Source organism: Galleria mellonella, unplaced genomic scaffold (genome assembly GCF_026898425.1).
Source record: "Galleria mellonella isolate WM207_F2 unplaced genomic scaffold, CSIRO_AGI_GalMel_v1 utg158, whole genome shotgun sequence".
Lineage (NCBI taxonomy): Eukaryota > Metazoa > Arthropoda > Insecta > Lepidoptera > Pyralidae > Galleria > Galleria mellonella.
Genome location: NW_026442003.1, coordinates 1,893,543 through 1,915,018, shown reverse-complemented (window position 1 = coordinate 1,915,018; position 21,476 = coordinate 1,893,543). Strand labels below are relative to the sequence as shown.

Genomic DNA, 21,476 nt, shown 5'->3' with positions numbered 1-21,476 from the left:
CTTTACCGTTGCAATGCTGCAAGGCCATCGACTTTCGAATCAGAAGGTTGAGTTTGGCGCGCTTTACCCACTTACCTGCCTTTCTTAACATTGACATATCTCGAGTGCAGTCAACAGGAACTGTCAGATTTTAAAATAGCGTTCCTGCTACCCTGAACGACGGCAAATTGGCGGGAAATCGGGATTTATCAGAAACTACCTGTTTCTAGCAACTTTTTAAAATTTTATTAATATTATAAATATGAAAGTGAGTCTGTTTGTTATTTCGGCTGGACCCACCGCTATGCAATTTGATATAAAGGATTGTACTTACTTGTTACTCTTTGTTACTATATGGGTAGTCTAATTTTTTACCCCGCCTGCGCTAACGGTATACGCTGGCGGGGCACCAGTAAAGGATGATACTTGAGAATGGAAAGGCTGGTCAGTTAGCCTATCGTGAATATATCTGGAATTCAGCCCGTTTCCAAGGGGGACCACGTAGAGGTCGACCTGACAGGACATATGGCTAGCTATGGGATTGGGGGAAAGGGATTGTTAGCAATAGGGTCTAACTGACCCATTGCCAGCAATACATCATTTCAATCATTTTGATGAATTAATCATGATAGGCCAACTGACCTGCTTCATCTTCACCTGACATCCCTCACTGGGGTCCCGCCAGCGTATCCCGATAGCGCAGTCGAGGTTACCATTCCATTTTCACCCATTAAAAAAAGCTGTATGGTTACTTATTGGCTATTGGCTTAATGGCTATTATTTATTGGCTATCAGTCTCTTGTTATAATTTATAGTTATTATTGAAAAAGTTGTTAGTTGATCTAATCAATAAATCAATAATTAGTTTAGAAATCAAGTGCCTACTTTCAATTGTTAAGTATTGTTCCTTATCTATTACAACAAAGTAATATTCCAGTGCAGATAACTATAGTAAACCTATTAGACAGGAGGGAAAGGGATTGCTAGTAATGGAGACTGAGAATCCCATTGCTAGCAATATACCCAAACATGTCGATGTCCTCGCGGTTCCCCCTGAAAACTATCATGGTTAATTCCTGAATGAAATTCATCATGATGGGCTAACTGGCCTGTTTTCATTTTCACCTATCACCCTTCACTGGTGCTCCGCCAGCGTATCCCGTTAGCGCAGGCGGGGTTACTATTCCATTTTCACCCATAAACAAAAACCTATTAGATACCTACTTGTGTATTACAATACTTTTATTATGGTGCTAGCCTACATTTTCAAGTGTTTTCAAGTCGTTGCGACACATTCTTGTTACACATTATTTCATTAAGTACTTGATATAGATAAATACTCTAGGACTTCTGTCACAGATAATATAATACTCTACTGTCTTTTATTGGATGATAATGGAATGGTAACCCCGCCTGCTATGATGATATTTTTTTACATTTTTATTTTTTACGCCATCTAGTGTAAAGTAGAGTCAATTCTCTACTTAACAATAGATGGCTCTTAAAAATAACAATATAAAAACTATTACGTTAATTTTTTTTTATACCGCTGAGGTGACAAACAAACATACGGCCCACCTGATGTTAAGCGGTTACCGTAGCCTATGAACGCCTGCAATACAAGAGGTATTACGCGCGCGTTGCCGACCCTGAAGAAACCTCTTTACCTCCCTTTTGAAGAACCCCATGCTGTAGTCTTTTGGGAAAACCTCGGCAGAGAGCTCATTCCATAACCTGAGTGTTTGTGGGAGGAAACATCTCTGAAACCGCGTTGTACGCGACCATTTAGGCTGTAAGGTATGAGGGTGAACTCCCTGTCGATGGCGAGCCGTACGATGATAGAAAGTGGCCGTAGGCATCATATTGAATTATTCCTCTGAGCACAATCCATTGTACAAGCTGTAGAACATGCACAGTGAGGCAAAATCTCTCCTAAGATTTAAGAGTTCGATACCGCTTGCAAGCCTGGTATCATTGACAATTCTCATAGCTCATCGTTGCACTGAGTCGAAGGGTTCAAGCTGGTATCTAGGTGCTCCCGCCCTTTTTTGTTTCCTGTCTGTTCGTCTGTGTGTAAGGGTTTTTCTCCGAAACTGTTGGACCGATTTAAATGAAATTTTGCATGGTGGTACCTTACATCCTCGGTCAACATTTTCGACTTTTAATCACGGAAAATTAAAGAGTTCCCGTGGGATAGATATAAAACTATAGTAACTCATACAGCTTAGTACACAACCTACTTAAGTAAAGTCATTTTGACCTACAACAAAGAGTAAGAACGACACGTCATTTATTTATTTCGGTCCAGTATTCCCAGATATAATAAATAGGTAGATACTTGGGGGGAAAGGGATTGTTAGTAATGGAGACTAAGAATCCCATTGCTAGCAATATACCCAACCAGGTCGACCTCTACGCGGTTCCACCTGGATACTATCATGATTAATTCCTTATGAATTCATCATGATGGGCTAACTGGCCTATTTTCATTCTCATCTATCACCCTTCACTGGTGCTCCGCCAGCGTATCCCGTTAGCGCAGGCGGGGTTACCATACCATTTTCACCCATCAAAAAAAAAATAGGTAGGTACGTACATCGATATATACATAAACAAGAATAACAAATACCACGCGGACAAAGACGCGGGCATCAGCTAGTCGCAATGAAATATAATTAAGTACATTGCATTCAATAAATTATCGATTAATAATCTATTAAACATACGAAATAGCCACTTGGAAATAAAGTATTTACCTGCATTTACAATACGTACCTTTGTGTTTTATCAGAAAAAAATAATATTATTTTATCTATGGTTTCATATCGATTTTTTCCTTGTCTCACCTATTTTTTTTTTTATACAACTTAGAATGGCAATCAAGCTGACGGCCCACCTGCTGGAAAGTGGTAATCGTCGCCTATAGACATGAGCAGTACCGTGTACATAACAGAGTATATTGTATCGCCCATGATACTCCCCATGCGTTGCCATTCCTAAGGACTCAGGTGTTATTCCTCTGTGCCCAGTAAATTCACGCCATATCCCACCCTTCAAACCGAAACACAGCCATGCAAACACAACTGCTTCGCGGTTGAAACATGAATAGGACAGAGGTACACAAGCAATCGACTTTTGTACAAAGTCTCCCTCTGGTGGAGTATATAGTATATTCTGCTTTGTTCTCTTCCTCATAATCATGATTTAATACCACTACTGCTAAATATAAGCTGCCCTCATGACAGACTGCTGCAAAGAACGGTCCTGAACCATCCACTCCACAAACTTTTTTTTTAAACAACTTAGATCGGCAAACGAGCTGACGGTCCGCCTGACAGACAGTGGGCCATGGGCCACAATAGAGTGTACTGAGAGCAAAGGGATTGTTAGTAACGCGGAGTACAATTCCCATTGCTAGCAATACACCCTGTCAGGTCGACCTCCACGCGGTTCCCCCTGGAAACCATCGTGGTTAATTCTAGTGGAATTCGTCACAATGGGCTAACTGACCTGTCTTTTCATCGTCACCTATCATCCATCACTGGTACCCTGTCAGTGTATACCGATAGCGCAGGCGGGGTTACCATTACATTGTACTTCATTAAAAAAATAACTTCTCATACAAACATAACACAAAGAAATTAAAAACTAATAATATGTAACATGTATACTATACGGTACCTACCTACATTAAATATGTTTAAAATACCAGAGAGAGACTGTAAAAAAGTCGTTTGCTTGAGCACATCTGTCCCATTCGTGTTTCTACCGTGAAACAGTTGTGTTTGCATGGCTGTGTTTTGGTTTGAAGGGTGAAATATAGCAGTGAATTTACAGGGTACAAAGGAATAACACCTAAGTCCACAGGAATGGCAACGCACGGGGGTTATCATGGGCGAAACAGTATACTCTGTTATGTCCGTGGTACTGCTCATGTCTATAGGCGACGGTTACCACTTTCCATCAGATGAGCCGTCAGCTTTTTGCCATTCTAAGTTGCATAAAAAAAAACTAGTCATCTATAAAAAAAAGTACCTACAACTGTAACGATCATATCGCTTCTTTGTAATTATTACCGGAAATAATCTTTTATAGCAATCACAGATATCTGTGGCAATTGGTATTTTATTTACTACGCATATAGATAAAGTACATCTTACAAAAAAACCGCAGTCTGTCACATACCATACTATATCTATTTTTAAATAGGTGATAATGGTATGGTAACCCCGCCTGTGCCAACGGCATACGCCGGCGGAGCACCAGTGAAGGGTGATAGGTGAGAATGAAAACAGGCCAGTTAGCCCATCATGATGAATTCATCAGGAATTAACCATGATAGTTTCCAGGGAGAACCGCGAGGAGGTCGACCTGCTTGAGTATTTTTCCAGCAATGGGATTCTCAGTCTCCATTACTAACAATCCCTTTCCCCCCGGGACCTCGGTACTGTATTCTCTACTCATAACTCTGTCAATTGTAAATTGATTTGGATGATTCTTTTTATCTGAAAGTACCGAGTTTTTTAGATGCCTGCTTCACCTTACCATCGAAGTGGTCACGGAACTATTCATACTGAAGATCCCAATGCTCTTAGAAATGGTAAAGGAAGCGCCCTGTAATTGTGGCGCCGCAGAAATTACCACTTCCCATCATTATCTTTGCCATTTCGTTAAATAAAAAAAATATATAAGTATAGACTGTAATAACAATTGTTTTTTTCTGGCATCAAATGTCAACACTATGAACTTTAGTCCTCGTGCAATCGCGTCCGATGCGTGTATCAATTCAATAAAAAAAAACTCACTTTCGCGCTCTTTTAAATGTCAACTGCGCGCGTCTGCCACTAAATGTCAAGGTCGAATGACAATCACCGGTCGCCTCTCGCCTTCAGATCGTGCATAATTTTAGTAAAATGTAACCGTTATGCTGGTTGATAAAAAATATGCGTTATAACAATACTAACAGTTTCCTGTGACTTTACTCAGGTGCATGAGTATGTTAAGCATTCTATATATATATATATATATATATATATATATATATATATATATATATATATATATATATATATATATATATATATATATATATATATATATATATATATATATATATATATATATATATATATATATATATATATATATATATATATTTTTTTTATACAACTTAGAATGGCAAACAAGCTGACGGCCACCTGATGGAAAGTGGTAACCGTCGCCTATAGACATGAGCAGTACCATGGACATAACAAAGTATACTGTTTCGCCCATGATACCCCCATGCGTTGCCATTCCTGAGGACTCAAATGTTATTCCTCTGAACCCTGTAAATTCACGCCATATTCTACCCTTCAAAGCGAAACACAGCCATGCAAACATAACTGCTTCACGATAGAAACACGAATGGGCCAGAGGTACCCAAGCAATCGACTTTTGTACAAAGTGGTACTGGTGAACATTCATTCAGGGAGAAAAGGGATTGTTAGTAATGGGGTCATTGCCCCATTGCCAGCAATATACTCTATCAGGTCGCCTCCCTCGCGGTTCCGTCTGGAAACCATTGTGATTGATTTATTATTGGTTTATATTTTCATCCTCACCTACATATATCCCTATTGGTGTCTCCCAGTGTATACCGATAGCCCGATTACTGCCTGTAAACTGAACTGGTTATCACAGAATACACTGTGCCGCCCATTATACGAATGCAACGTTTAATAAATGAAATTCTTGGATTGTGCTCAGAGGAATTGTTCAATATGATGCCCACAGCCACATTCTACCATCGTACGGCTCGCCATCGACAGGGAGTTCATCCTCATGTCCTACAGCCTCAATGGTCGCGTACTGCGCGGTTTCAGAGATGTTTCCTCCCACGAACACTCAGGTTGTGGAATCAGCTCCCTGCCGATGTTTTTCCAAGAGACTACAGCATGGGGTTCTTCAAAAGGGGGGTAAAGAGTTTTCTTCAGGGTCGGCAACGCGCGCGTAATACCTCTGGTATTGCAGGTGTTCATAGGCTACGGTAACCACTTACCATCAGGTGGGCCGTATGCTTGATTGCCACATCAGTGGTATATAAAAAAAATTCCAAACTTATATATTATTTTCCTTTAGCACATTTGAAACTGTTGATGTAAACAAGTGCGGGTTCGATGCCCGACTGTCCTGCATACAAAGCAGCTAGCTTGGACGACGTGTAAGACACAAGGCATAAAACTGAATACCAAGAGGCTATCGTGGCACATCACCACTGTCTGTTCGTTAGAGAGAATCGACGTCTGAAAGACTAGTAATATCCCGCGGCTCCGTCCGCAAGAATTAGTACATCAAGCATTCTATCTGTTGTGTTAGGAGAAATTAACCGTGTTTGGGAAGGGATTGTTAGTAATGCGGAGTACTAATGCCATGGTCCTCCACGTATTCCCCCTGGAGATCAACGTGCTGAATTGTAGGTGTGTTTCTTTTTATGGGTGAAAATGGCATGGTAACCCCGCCTGCGCTAACGGGATACGCTGGCAGAGCACCAGTGAAGGGTGATAGATGAGAATAAAAACAGGCCAGTTAGCCCATCATGATGAATTCATCAGGAATTAACCATGATAGTTTCCAGGGGGAACCGCGAGGAGGTCGACCTGGTTGGATGATGTGCACATGTCGTGCTGTATTAAAAATATACTTTCTTCATTTCACAAACAATTTTTTTTTTATACAACTTAGAATGGCAAACAAGCTGACGGCCCACTTGATGGAAAGTGGTAACCGTCGCTTATAGACATGAGCAGTACCGTGGACATAACAGAGTATACTGTTTCGCCCATGATACCCCCCATGCGTTGCCATTCCTGAGGACTCGGGTATTATTCCTCTGTACCTAGTAAATTCACGCCATATCCCACCCTTCAAACCAAAACACAGCCATGCAAACACAACTGCTTCACGGTAGAAACACGAATGGGACAGAGGTACCTAAGCAATCGACTTTTGTACAAAGTCTCCCTCTGGTAAAAGCATGCATATATAAAACAAAATCATGCATTTTTATTATCACGGATATAGGGTTCCATTAATAAAGTTCTAAAAAAGTGCGGCCCCTTCCTTCACTCCGCCACTAGGAGTCGCTTGCCCCTTGCCCGCTAAAGGCTGCTGACCCCATGCATAAAGCACTAAGCGTCTAGAATTTACCTTGCATTCTAAAATAACCTTTAGAAGTAGGTAGGTACATTCACTTTCTTTATGCAGTGTGCATTGTTCGATATGCTTATTATATATATATATATATATATATATATATATATATATATATATATATATATATATATATATATATATATATATATATATATACATTATGTTTTTTTTAATGGATGATAATGCTATCGGTATACACCGGCGGGGCACCAGAGAAGGATGATAGGTGAGGATGAAGTAGGCCAGTTAGCCCATCGTAACGAATTCAACAAGAATTGTTCACGATGGTTTCCAGGGGGAACCACGTGGAGGACGACCTAATAGGGCATATTGCTAGCAATGGGGCTGTCAAACTCCATTGCTTACAATCCCTTTCCCCCCAGCGTATACTGTTAGCACAAACGGTGTTACCATTCTATTATCATTCATTAAAAAAAAAAATAGTGACCTCAAAATTCCAAAACAAAACCCCGTACCTTGTCTGTGGTTTGTAAATTACAAATTGAAACATTCAAATCCGGTCAGACCTGTCTGCTGGCATTGTGCAACACCTTTTACCAACTGGTTGTTTGCGTCACAGCAGCATGCAATTGAACGCTAGATTTACACGTCAGTGTTATAATATTTGACGATTTATAAAAATAACTGCTCGAATCCGATTTGGACAGTATCCATTAAAAAAAAAAATGAAACATTTTTATTTATTAATTTACACTTTATTGAACCATTTATAAGTAAATAACGAATACAGTTTTAATTTTAATGAAAAATTGTACATAAGACAGCTTTATTGCTAAGCAATCTCTTCGTATCAACGTTTATGGGTTTTTTTTTTGTTTTTTTTAATGGCTGATAATGGAATACCGATGTATAGTGTATACCGATAGCGAAGGCGGGGTTACCATTCCAATTGTAACGCATTAAAAAAAAACTTCTCATACAAACATGACACAAAGAAATTAAAAACTAATAATATGAAACATGCAGTGAATTTACTGGGTACAGAGGAATAACACCTGAGTCCTCAGGAGTGGCAACGAATGAGGGGTATCATGGGCGAAACAGTATAGAATAGAATAGAATAGAATAGAAAATCATTTATTCAAATAAACTTACATTGAAGCACTTTTGAATAGTCATTACATTTTTTTTAATCTATCGCTCGTTCGGAAAGCTGTCTCATCACAAGAAGAACGAGCAAGAAACTTGCGTGTTGCTCTTTTATACTCTGTTATGTCCACGGTACTGCTCATGTCTATAGGCGACGGTTACCACTTTCCATCAGTGGGTCGTCAGCTTGTTTGACGTTCTAAGTTGCATAAAAAAAAAGAAGTCGCGCGTAAAACCTGGTATTTTTTTTATGGGTGAAAATGGTGTGGTAACAGTAACTCCGCCTGCGCTAATGGGATACCCTGGCAGGGCACCAGTGAAAGGTGATAGATGAGAATGAAAACAGGCCAGTTAGCCCATCATGATGAATTCATCAGGAATTAACCATGATAGTTTCCAGGGAGAACCGCGAGGAGGTCGACCTGGTTGGGTATATTGCTAGCAATGGGATTCTCAGTCTCCATTACTAACAATCCCTTTCCCGCCCAACCTATATTATTATATATAGGTATTATTATAACAAAATGTTAGGTTGTTGAACTCGCAAAGTTCAAATATTAAAAAGTTAAACAAATACCAAGAATAATACAGGAAAAGATTTATAAAAATACCTCTTTTTTTTTTTAAATGGCTTCCACCGTAGGGGCTATGGTGATTTTCTGCTAATGTTTTTTTTTTTAATGGATAATAATGGAATGGTAACCTCTTCCGCGTTAACGGTATATGTTGGTTGGGCACCAGTGAGGGATGATATTTCTATCGAAAGCATAATTAATGTAGACTTCAAAAATATTCCACAATGCAATAAGTATTTGACATATCATTAATTATAACAATAATTACTAATTAATCGATTCGGTAATTCAGTTTTGAAGTCTAATTAACTGGTTCTTGTCATAATTGCAGTTGGTTTTTGTTTTTCTGTGGGACACAATCTTTAAAACCTGTAAAAATGAATGCAGTTTCAGCTGAGAAGAACGGGCAAGAAACACAGCTGTTGCTTTTTTTTTATGAAACTTACGAGTATAATGGCAAACAAGCTGACGTCTCTCTGATGGAAATATATATATATATATATATATATATATATATATATATATATATATATATATATATATATATATATATACCCCGCATGCGTTAATTATTGAGGACTCAGGTGTTAATATTCCTCTGTACCCAGTAAATTCACGACATATCCCACTCTTTAAACCGAAATACAGCCATGCAAACAACTGCTTCACGGTAGAAACACGAATGGGACAGAGGTGCCCAAGCAAACGACTTTTGTACAAACTCTCCCTCTGGTAAATGGGTTGTATTGTATTGTAAAAATCTTCATTGTACATAAGTCAGATTAAATACTAGTAAATGATTTAGTATACAATGGCGGACTTATCCCATAAAGGGATCTCTTACAGTCAACCTTTGAGAAGCTGAAAGAAAACTGTAGAATGTATAAGGGTAATAACCGTACAATTAAAGATAAACTAAATAATACCCAGTAAAAAAAAAAAATTGAATATATAACACAATAAAACAAAAAAATGTAAATTAATATTTAAAAATCTTTATTATTAATTCATGTATCTAATAAAACTAACGTAAATATAAAATCTCTTTTTATTATTTTTTTTTAATGACTATTTTAAGTACATTTCGTTATACGCTATTGATTACCATAGATCGTAGAACTGGCTTTGTATATCTAAAATTATATATTTTAGTATAATATATATATAATAACCATATTTACAACATAATAATATAGCGAAATAGTATAAAACAAAGTCGCTGTCGCTGTCTGTCCATCCCTATATACGCTTAAATCTTTAAAACTACGCAACGGATTTTGAAGCGGTTTTTTTAATAGATAGAGTGATTCATATATTTATATGTATAATATATATATAATATTGTAGAGGAACACTGATAATTTTAGAGGTTTCTAATGTGATGTGATGTAATGTACACCCGTGCGAAGCCGGGGCGGGTCGCTAGAAAAAAAAAAACAAATTAGAAAACCAATTTTCGTTATGTACCTACCTATAGTAGAGTCGAAAAAAACCTCTGATTAAAGTAAAAGCTTTTTTTTTAACAACAATAATGTTAAAAAAATCTCCAATTATTTGCTTTTACAGCCATTTGACGTAAGTAGATACTATTTTGGATGGAGAAGCATACAGGCTACTTCATATCTCGGTCACGCGGACAAAGTCGCGGGTAAATATTGTTATCATTAAATTACGTACGCGGTGTATTCGAAAATAATCGATTTATATGTAATTAATTTGATTACAGCGTAATCTATACGTAATACAGTACGCGGAACCCTACTTTGTCACAATAGATATATATCTAAGTATAATTTATCATTGTTTTATTATATTATTATCGTGTAATATGATAACGACATGTCATGATTTACAAATTAAAAACTAATAACAATTTTTATTTTTTTATCATCAGTGAGGGATGAATAATGATTTTAAACATAAATTTTTTTATACCGCAGATATAATAATGGGAACTAGTGGCCAGTAACTCTGCCTGGTCTGCATTAGCATCGATGCGAGTTTTTAAAGACGTTACGTTCGAAATACAATATTTATATTGTCAATTACCATAGACAAATTACATAAGTACTACATGTATTAGTATCTAGTTGTTTTTTAAAAAAAGAACAAACGTTTAAAAATTTTACAAAATCGGAATCTAGATAAAGAATGTTGCTTTGTCTATACGCCATTATAGTACTCATATAATGGAATTCCTCCATCTAAGGTAAGGAACGCAGTTAAAAACTTGATAGTTGAGGTAATTAATACAACCGATATTATAATACGATCAAATATGGCGGACATATTTGCTAATGGGTGTGATTTTACCGAATTGCGTATCTTAATGTGTTTTATTAACATTTTATAAAATAAAAATGTGTTAAAAATTAAAATCGTCGTGTAGTTCCGGTATAGAATGGGCCACCCTTTCCTTGTCGAAGTGTCGTAAGAGGCGACTAAGAAAACTTAACGGACGGAGGATGGTCAGTAGCACCCCTCGGGGGGTAAGGGATTGTTAGTAATGCGGATTACGACTCCCATTGCTAACAATATACCCTTTTTTTCCATTATCATCCATTATAAACACAGCAGCGCCCCTCTTTAAACATCACCAAGGCCTAATTGCGATTGGTAACCCGCATACCAAGCGTGGCAACTACTAGCAAAACCATATTTATAGGATTTTTAAATTCCAAAAATAATATATATAGCCCATGTTACTCATTGCTAATGTACCTTTCTACAGGTGAAAGAATTTTTAAAATTGGTCGAGTAGTTTTTGAGTTTATCCATTAAGTACAAAACAAACAAATCTTTGAGTCCCATTTCTATCGGAGGTTAAACAATATGACATTATAAAATACTTGTTATATTCGATTTAGTCGATTGGCAATGTAATAAGTTATTAAAAGTCTTTCTATATAAAAAAAAAACAGGCGGGAAAAGTCACAGAATAGAAATGGTGAAATATAACTAATAGCTGCTATTTAGATACTTTAGTAACATAAAATTTCTTATATTTTAAATTCAATAATTATTTGACATTACCAGTATAAACAAGTTTGTCATTGAATAAAATTTCATTTGCAAAATATACATTCGAAATACATTATTTAAAATTTAAATTGTCAGTGGTCATAAACAAATTACATAGGCATTTCATTATTAAAAAAAAAAGAACGAATACTTAAATTTTTTACATAATTAGAATCTAGATAAATAAATTAACTCGACAATAATAAATATCATTTAAAAATTAACAAAATCCAATTCACAATTAATGAATGACAATTACAAATCGTGTAACATAGATAAAGTTTTTAAACGTACAAAAATTAAAAGTAAAAAATGCAATCTAATTGCTCAACTTTCCCTCCTTTTTTGTTAATAATTTAAAAATAAATACATTTTCTGGAATGTACTTTTTATGTTACAGAGAACAAATTCCTTTTATCGACTTTTTTTTATATAAATTTTTAACGATCAATTTCAACTTCTTTTACAAAAAAACAAATCTTATTCTAAATTGTATAATTTGCCAAAACATTGTATTAAGTAGTATCTCACTATAAAGGATTAAATGCAAACGGTAAGCACCCTTTGAAGACAGTGTTTTACAATTGAACATTTCACCGAAGGAACATGGGGCAAGAAACGTTATACTAAGAGATGGCATTTCGAGTCTCCCCTAAGAACAAGGAATTACATGGAAGAAATGATAAAATAAAGACTGTAAATAATACGGTTGCCTCCTTTCTTCTTATGCAAATATACTTAGTAAAAAGAGAACGAAAGATACACCATCAGTTGCTATTTTTCTCAATTCATAGCCGGCTAGTGTATAGAAAATGTTTAATATGCCAATTATCTGTCAATGACAAATTTTACATTACTAGATTATATATTCGACACAGTTTATGTAGAAAGTACGCAAGCAGGTTGTTGATTTTGGTAGGGTTATACGACCGTATAACATTTTATATTAATTCCTTCTATGTAATTCCTTGTTCTTAGTCTCCCATACTGACACGGCGCGGCCAGTTGTCGAATTAGTATAGAAAACAATTTTTTCGTTTTTCAATTTTAAATTCCCGATATTTCTGTCCGAATACGTTCTATAGCATGGATAGATTATTAGTTTTATGTACAGTAACAATTCCGACTTGTTACTATATAACTATTTATATATTTCTAAATGCCAGTTCTACGATATTACTAAACAGTCGACCACAGAGTAGGTGTACATAGGTTTTTTTTTATAACATAGAGGGACAAACAAGCATGGACCTTACTTGATGGTGGCTAAATTACAAGTAGTTTACTTTTTCATCGTTACAGAGTAAATAACTGTTAAGATAATTTTAAAATAATGTTATAACTGAAGATCGAACTGTACAGCTTCGTTCCTTTGCCTTTCTAATTGTGGACAAATTAATACTACTTCTAGTAGAACATTAGAATCTAGAAAAATGACTATTCAAAAATGCTTATGCTTAAATTTAACTTTACTCGAATAAAAATATATATTTCTCAATACAGTCGGCACAATAATAACAATTTAAACAGAAAGTTTTTTTAAAAATATTGCTTTACAATTTTTTTTTGTAACAAAAATTTCTTAGTCTTTTACATTAAAATTTTCATACATACAATGTTTCAATACAAACTAATCAAAAAGTAAACAAACAAACACTCGCCTCGATCATGCGACAGTCTGCTGATGTCCATCAGTAGCACAAATCGAACATCAATCAATCGATTGGACGTTTCGATTGATTACTAAACCATTGTGAGAGTGTTCCTGTGGTTATTACAACATAGCTTGGTTACCTTTTCATTAAATTCTATTGAAACAAAATAATATTTTAACAGAATGTGTTTTACAATATATTGATGGCTTTTGGTTTAGGCGACAAATGGAGGGCGAAGGATGGGCAACGGCGTCTCTTTTAAAACATCTCCAAAGCCTAACAGCGGTTGCCAATCCGCGTGGCAACTACTGGCAAACCCGTCCAAGTCCAGCAGTGGACAATTAAAGGCTGGTATGATGATGATATACGTATATATTAGAACCTTAGAACCTTCATAAGAACTTTTTTAGACTTCAATGAATATTGGAAAAGAAAATTAGTCGAATCGGCCTAGTAGTTCTCGATTTGTGCAGTTTTTTTTATACAACTTAGAATGGCAAACAAGTTGACGGCCCACCTGATGGAAAGTGGTAACCGTCGCCTATAGACATGAGCAGTACCATGGACATAACAGAGCATACTGTTTCACCCATAGCAAAGCTTGGGGGGTATCATCCCCCATGCGTTGCTATTCCTGAGGACTCAGGTGTTATTCCTCTGTACTCAGTAAATTCACGCTATATCCCACCCTTCAAACCAAAACACAGCCATGCAAACACAACTGCTTTACGGTTGAAACAGGAATTGGACAGAGGTACCCAAGCAATCGACTTTTGTACAAAGTCTCCCTCTGGTATTTATTTCTATTTTTATAAATAGATAGATTAGTTCCGTCTATTTGGCCACTTGGACGCTAATGGCGCTGCATTTTGGAAATAAGCGCATCTACTTAGTGTTTACAGTTATAGAGAATCGATCCTTTGAATTCGTGACCGAACTATTAACTATCTTATTAATTTGTCACATTTATGAACTAAAAAAATCATAATATTATATAAAAAAGGGGATGGATTGTTAGCAATGGAAATTAATGACTACCATTATAGTACTATGGAGTTGACATCATTATCATCACCTCTTCGTGGTCATTTCCTTGATGATTCATTACGATCGGTTGACTGACCGGACTTCATCTTTACCTGTCATCTTTCACTAATGACCCGCCATTGCCCTGCGTTCCATTTTCAAACATTTTAAAAATACCATATGTCAAATTTACGAGATCATAAAAAAGTCCTGTTTTTTTTTTCAATAGGGCCTTCACTTTATTTTTAAAAAATAATGTGAGGTCATTAACATTCTTGCGATATAATTACATTTAAGAAATATCTAAGATATATATTATTTGCTAAATGGAGATATTAATTTTTTTTTTAAAAAGTAGTATCGAAATATTTATGGTCCACAAAATTTATTCATTCATAGACAAATTAAAATAATATAATTGTTTGTAACAACGAAAACGTGTAAATAAAAGTAAATAATATATTTTAAATTTATAAATAACATTGTTTGAACTGGCAGTGAAGATATATGACCAGAATAAATTTGACATTTACAAAAAAAAAAACTTTCTTCCTTTGCCAATAATTCATTATAAAGTTTTAATTAGAAATGTGGTTCCTTTGTACACACAGACAGATAGACTATATATTACACACACACATACACAAACAATACATATGATCTATATAATATACAATAATATGTACAGAATACAAATTATCTCTTAATAAGATAATTGTGATAACACAAATACAGTGTATTTGATTGTGACCTTGGTGTATTTGACACATAGTATACCTACACCCTTAAATGCATAGAGCATATTTTATTTTTGTAATAAAATTATGCATAGAACAAGAATGTTGTCTATGCATGAATGTTACTCTATTACTAAAAAAAAAAAATAAGAGGATAAAATTAATACTCAAAATTAGAATAGATAAACTGGTGTTTTTTTTTCACAAAAATTTACATTTGCTCTGGCTTTTTTTTTATATTCACTATATTAAAGTTTCATTTCTCATAAATAATATCTTTAACTATCTTAGGAGTCCATTTAAACATCTGTATGATACAATTTTTAGATAATTTTTATGGATTTAAAAAAATAAAGTGCATTCCTATGTCTTAGTTGCACCTTACTTTTTATTTTATTTTTTATTAATGAAATTATGCATAGACAACATTCTTAAAGGCTCAAAAGTCAGCCAACCAAATACATTATAAAAGAAAAAAAATCAGTGATTACCATTCAGGCCATTACTGCTAGTTTCCTGGTAACTTTTCAAATGGAATGGGGAAATTGTGAATACCTCATCCTTCACCAGATCCTCAATATTTTCACCACCATATGATAATAACGGAGAAATTTCAACATCAACGTCATCTTCGATAATGCCACCAGCTTGCCGTATATACTTTCGATGAAGACGGAGCAGGTCTTCCCGAGCTGTGGATGGACAGTCTTTCTTCACTGTGTCTGCATTTTTCAATGCTGAGAACTCAACATCTCTCGCCACTTCTAAACAAATGAAGTTTTCGGCGAATTCAAACACATCAAATATAAACTTCTCAATCTTAATCCCATTTGGCTCTGATGGTTTCTGTCGTACTCCGTTGCTGTCTACATATGGGATCTTCTTCTTAGCTAAGTGAAGCTTCAACTTTGATTCATAGTTGCATATTTTTGTTAGAAATTCAGATGAAAAATAGTGATTGCAAATATTGCCAGCAGAAAATGTCAGTCTACCGTCAGGTTCTCTCCGTTCTGACGCTTCAGTGGTCAGCTCGGAGTATTCCACCACTTTGTAGTGTCCGTTCACACGACATACAACACCAACAGCTTCATTAGGAAACGATTTCCTCACAACTTTCGCAGCACAGTCTGCATTTTTACTACTGCAGTACCCAATAAAAACTGGATCTGCAACTTTAATCAAAATATTGTCTACAGAATGTGCATGCAAGTGTTTAACACCTCGCTTCGCAATGTCTTCCAGCACTCCTTCAGCTTTTAAAGCCCTATACAAGCCACCATTGCCATCAGGAGCTGTATTAATATGGTATTTCTGGTCTAAAATTACTTTTCCATCAAAATCGTAACATGGGAACGTACCTTGCTTGAAGAAAATAATGTCCTCCTCATTAAGACCAAAAAAGGAGTGGTTCCTGAAGAACTCTGCTGTTGGGGCCATGGTATGCTCAGAAGTCATTATGTACCAAGTAATTTTACCTTCCTTGCCATATTTTTCGGTAGCCATTTGTTGGATTCGGACAATCCGTTCAGCTTGAATTTGGAATAGAGTCTTATGAGACGGTAAACCGACATCATACATGCCTTTCGGATGTCCAAATCCTAGCCTAGTCGCTTGCCCGCCTGCTAATAACAAAACGCCGACTCTCCCCTCCGAAATTTCTTTCAAGCCAGTATTTTCGTATTCCTCAATTTTTTCAGAATTCAAATTTGGAACCGACTCATAATGAGTCTGTGGTATCGGTTTCAAATCACTGTCTGACTTTTCTAAAATCACCTTCGATGTTTCATTGGCCCGACGAAATATTTCGTTTACTTCTGCGAAATCCAATTTTAAGATTTCACTTGACAATTGTTCCCGCTCTTTCTCACTAAGTTCCGGCCAGTATTTGATAAGCTGCTCTTGACCGTGAGCAGATAAAACCGACAACAAATTTTCGTACGACATTTTTACTGTTTACACAGCAATATTTTATTTTATGTCCGTCTTTAGCGATTAGAAAGCGTATACTGGCTCATGGTTCGCGCGCTACAGAAAAGATTTCACTGTTCTCCCACCACAAAGCTAATAAACAACAAAATACACGTCGGCCTAAAGTTGACATTTTTCACGAATAATTTAATGTTATTTACATTAATGAATAGATAGCATTACGTAAATGGACTACACTCCATTATTTACATTGCTTTGCACTCTAAAAGACACTTAGTAATGTGCTTAATTATAAAAGCGATGTAATATATATTTCAAGTTCTCTATAATCACTTTTTATTTAATTTGAAAATAAAAATAAGAAACAAACATTCGAACATAATTTTTTTTTTTTTTTAGTACGTTTGTTCCGTTTGGAACAGGCTAAGGTCGGAAACCATGCTGCCTAGTCTTCAAAAAGATAATTTGTCTGGAATTTTATTTTTCTAATGTCGCTTCAATTATTGTCATAATCTTCAATATTTCATTTGTCAAATCCGGTAAGTACATTTTCATAAATATCTTTTCTTGAGTTTTCTTAAACCAGTGGATTTATCAAATTAAAAATAAATAATTATAAAAAATCATTGTCTTGCAATTCAATAAAAGTATTCTTATAGCTCCTTGAATGTTGTAGTAATATAAGTGAAAATAGCTTTGAAACAAGAAGGAAATCTTAAGAGAAGCGGGATTGAGTGCGGGATATTTTCGGTTTTTTTGAAGATAATCCTAAGTTCGTCAAACATAATGTGTCTTTGAATGACAAATTCAGAGCAATCAAAAAAAAGGTGATGTAGAGATTGGGCTGTATTTGAGTTACACCATGTGCATGATGGGGAAGCGATCATGCCCATTCGGTGCAGGTGTTCGTTGAAATGTCCGTGGCCGATTCGTAATCTACAAATATTGGTGTAAAATTTTCTGTTTGTGTCCTTTCCTTTGCAGAACCACGGTTTTCCAATACGCCAATTAATTTTGCGGTACCATTTGCCTTTAGTCTGTAATATTTGAGTCCAATGCTCCTCCCATTTAGTTGTAACGATTTTATGTATTCCAATACTACAATCTGAGTAACAAAGGGGTAAATCTTGAACACGAGCAGCACTTGAATTAATAATTTTAGCCAAAGTGTCTACTTGTTCATTCCCAAACACTCCAATATGTGAAGGGGTCCAGATGAAGATAATATCTTTTCCATATATAGTACAGAGATGATAATATTTATTACGAATTTCTTGAATTAAGTAGTTTGATGATGAAATGATTGTGTTATTTTTTAATGCCATAAGAACACTCATACTATCTGTAATTATAATCTATTTCGAATATAGTACCTGTTTTTCTATGTATTCTAATGCTAAAAATATAGCTTTTGTTTCTGCTGTGTAAATACTAGCCAAAGTTGAAATTTTATAACCGTGACCAAATCTATTTGACAAATCGTAAAAAGCCACTGAAGTGCTAAGTGCATTTTTGGAACCATCTGTATATATCTGCCTGTAGTCAATAAATTCTGATAAAGTCTCATACATATCGTGCTTTTCTTTTATGTCTTTATGTATAACAATTTTGATCTTACAGAACTTACTCTCATAAAGGCCATTATAACAAGGAAGTATCTTACTACTATAGATGTTATATTCATCTCGTAAATTCAAATCATTGATAATAGTTTTATTCAAAAACATAGAAATGGGGCAATTTAATAATTTGAGTATGAGTGGGTTATTGGAAACTGAAAAAACTTTGAAGAGAAATTTGAGTTTTAGGTATTCGAAACGAAGAAGGATAGGAGGCAAATTACATTCTACTTGCATTGAGATAATTGGAGAAGTATACATAGCACCTAAAATAAGTCTTAAATTCATATTTTGAATTTTTTCGAGTTTTTCTACTAATTTATGTTCTGAGGCATAACAAAAGAAAGCGTAATCAAAATTACTTCTAACAAGAGATTTGTAAAGTAAAAGGATAATTTTAGGATCAGCTCCCCAGTTACGACCAATTACAGATCTTATTATATTAGTGGCTCTTAAAGCACGATCTACTAAGCAATCAACGTATAGATCCCATTTTAAATTTTGATGAAAAATTACCCCCAGAAATTTAACGCTACAGTCTGTTGGAAGAGTTTGATTATTATATATAATATTCATTAATGGAACATATTTATGAACTTGATGAAAAACAACTACTTTACTTTTGGTTAAACTAATATCGAGGGAAAGAAGAGAAAAATATTTCTCAAGTCTTTTTAATGACTCATTTAACACTAATTGCATATCAATAATATTCTTTCCTTTTATATAAATTAATAAATCATCGGCAAATTGCAAGTTGTTCACACTGTTTCCTAAAACTAAATTAAGTTTATAGATATATAAAATATATAGTAGCGGGCTTAAAATACCACCTTGACATACTCCTTTAGAGCTTAACCTAGGTCCTATTAATTTACTATTTACTTTAACATACACTTCTCTATTACTAAGAAAATTATAAATCCATTCGATAAGTTTCATTGGAAGAAATGAGGATAGAATCGAAGATAGAACTGTTAAATTTACATTGTTAAAAGCTCCTACGACATCTAAAAAAACAGATAGAACATATTCATCGTTATTCAAAGCAGTACTAAGGTCGACATAGAAGTTCGCTAAACTTTCGCGCGCTGAATATCCACGGCGAAAACCAAATTGATTCGATGGTAATATACTATTACTTTCAATAAAGAACTCTAAACGCTGTTTAATTAATTGTTCGAATAATTTGCCTGCACAGGACGTCAATGTTATAGGTCTATAGGAGTCGAAATTTGTAGGATCTTTACCGGGTTTAATTACTGGAATCAAACAATCCATTTTCCATTCTGGTGGGATAATACAGTCCTTCCATAAATCGTTAAAAATTTGTAAGAGTTTAGTAAGGTTTATTTTATTCAGCAATCGAAACATATTGTATGTTAAGCGATCAAGGCCACTAGCTGTATCTTTTCTAGATTTTACTGCACTGGATATTTCATCAATTGAGAATGGGTCAGTGAGAAATTTTGGGCATGAATTAACAGAATTAAACTGTTTGTCATCAAAAGGTGAGTGTACAAAATCAGGAGTATATTTGCGTAAAAAATCATTGACCCACGATATATCTTTAAAATGATTTTGACGATGTTTTGAATTTAGTTTTCTCATATTTTGCCAAACAGTGGAAATTGGTGTTAATCTATTAAATTTGGAACAAAATTCCTGCCACCCCTGTTGTCTTACTTGCTTAATTACTAACTTTTTAACAGCTTGAACTCTTTTAAAATTTATGTAATTATCGAGAGTTGGATTTTGTTTAAACCTAAGGTAAGCCGCTTTACTATCATTGACAGCTGTCGCACACCTGTTATTCCACCAAGGTACTGCAATATGTTTGTGCCTCTTTGAAGTATTTGCACCGCTATTTGATAAGTTCCTACGTGGAACGGAACGTTCCACAGCTGTCAAAATAATTTTACAGAACCTATTGTAATTGTTTAAGGGTTCATTGACATCATACTCGAAATCCAAAAGTAATTGATTAACAGTTTTAGAATAAAGATCCCAATTAACGAGATGTAGGTTTATACGATTTAACAAAAGTTTATTAACTTCATCTATAGGAGCATGTTGTTCACCTGACGGAGTTGATGAAGAGTTCTTTGTGTTTATTTTAGTAAAAGTCGGCAGGTGATAACTTCCTAACGGATCATCATGAACCGACCACTCGCATTTTAATGATATGGATGGGGATACCATAGTTAAATCAAGGCCATTGGGTCTCCAAATATGAGAGCCAACAGTAGTAACTTGCTTATCATTTAATAGTACCAAATTACATTCATCTAAACAATCAAGAATGTCTTTACCTCTTGTATTAGTGGAGGTACAACCCCACATAGTATGATGTGCATTTAAATCTCCAGATATGATAGTGGGTTTAGGAAGAGACTCCAAAAAGAACTTAAATTTGGCTTTAGTAAAACTAGGTGTACTATTGGTAGGACAGTAAATACTGGCAACTGAATACCAAGAATTATTAACTTCAATACTAATAGCTATAGTTTGCAAAGAATTGTCGAAAAAAGAGTGAAGTTTTTTATATCTAATACTATTATGTATAATAATCGCTACTCCATTGTGGTTATTACCACAATCATTTCGTTCTATACAATAATCTTTAATTTT

The 21,476-nt window shown here is 35.0% G+C and overlaps 1 protein-coding gene and 1 long non-coding RNA gene across 3 annotated transcripts in view; one reads left to right on the top strand and one right to left on the bottom strand.

The window, feature by feature from the left end:
- Nucleotides 1–21,476, top strand: part of LOC128200129 (uncharacterized) — a 39,539-nt gene that overhangs the window by 10,725 nt on the left and 7,338 nt on the right. The gene's annotated exons all lie outside the window — the stretch shown is intronic.
- LOC113518711 (UDP-N-acetylhexosamine pyrophosphorylase) lies at nucleotides 9,832–17,599 on the bottom strand. Its single transcript, XM_026903679.3, has one exon. It carries the CDS (start codon nucleotides 17,239–17,241, stop codon nucleotides 15,778–15,780), a length of 1,464 nt encoding a protein of 487 aa, XP_026759480.2. The 5' UTR covers nucleotides 17,242–17,599; the 3' UTR covers nucleotides 9,832–15,777.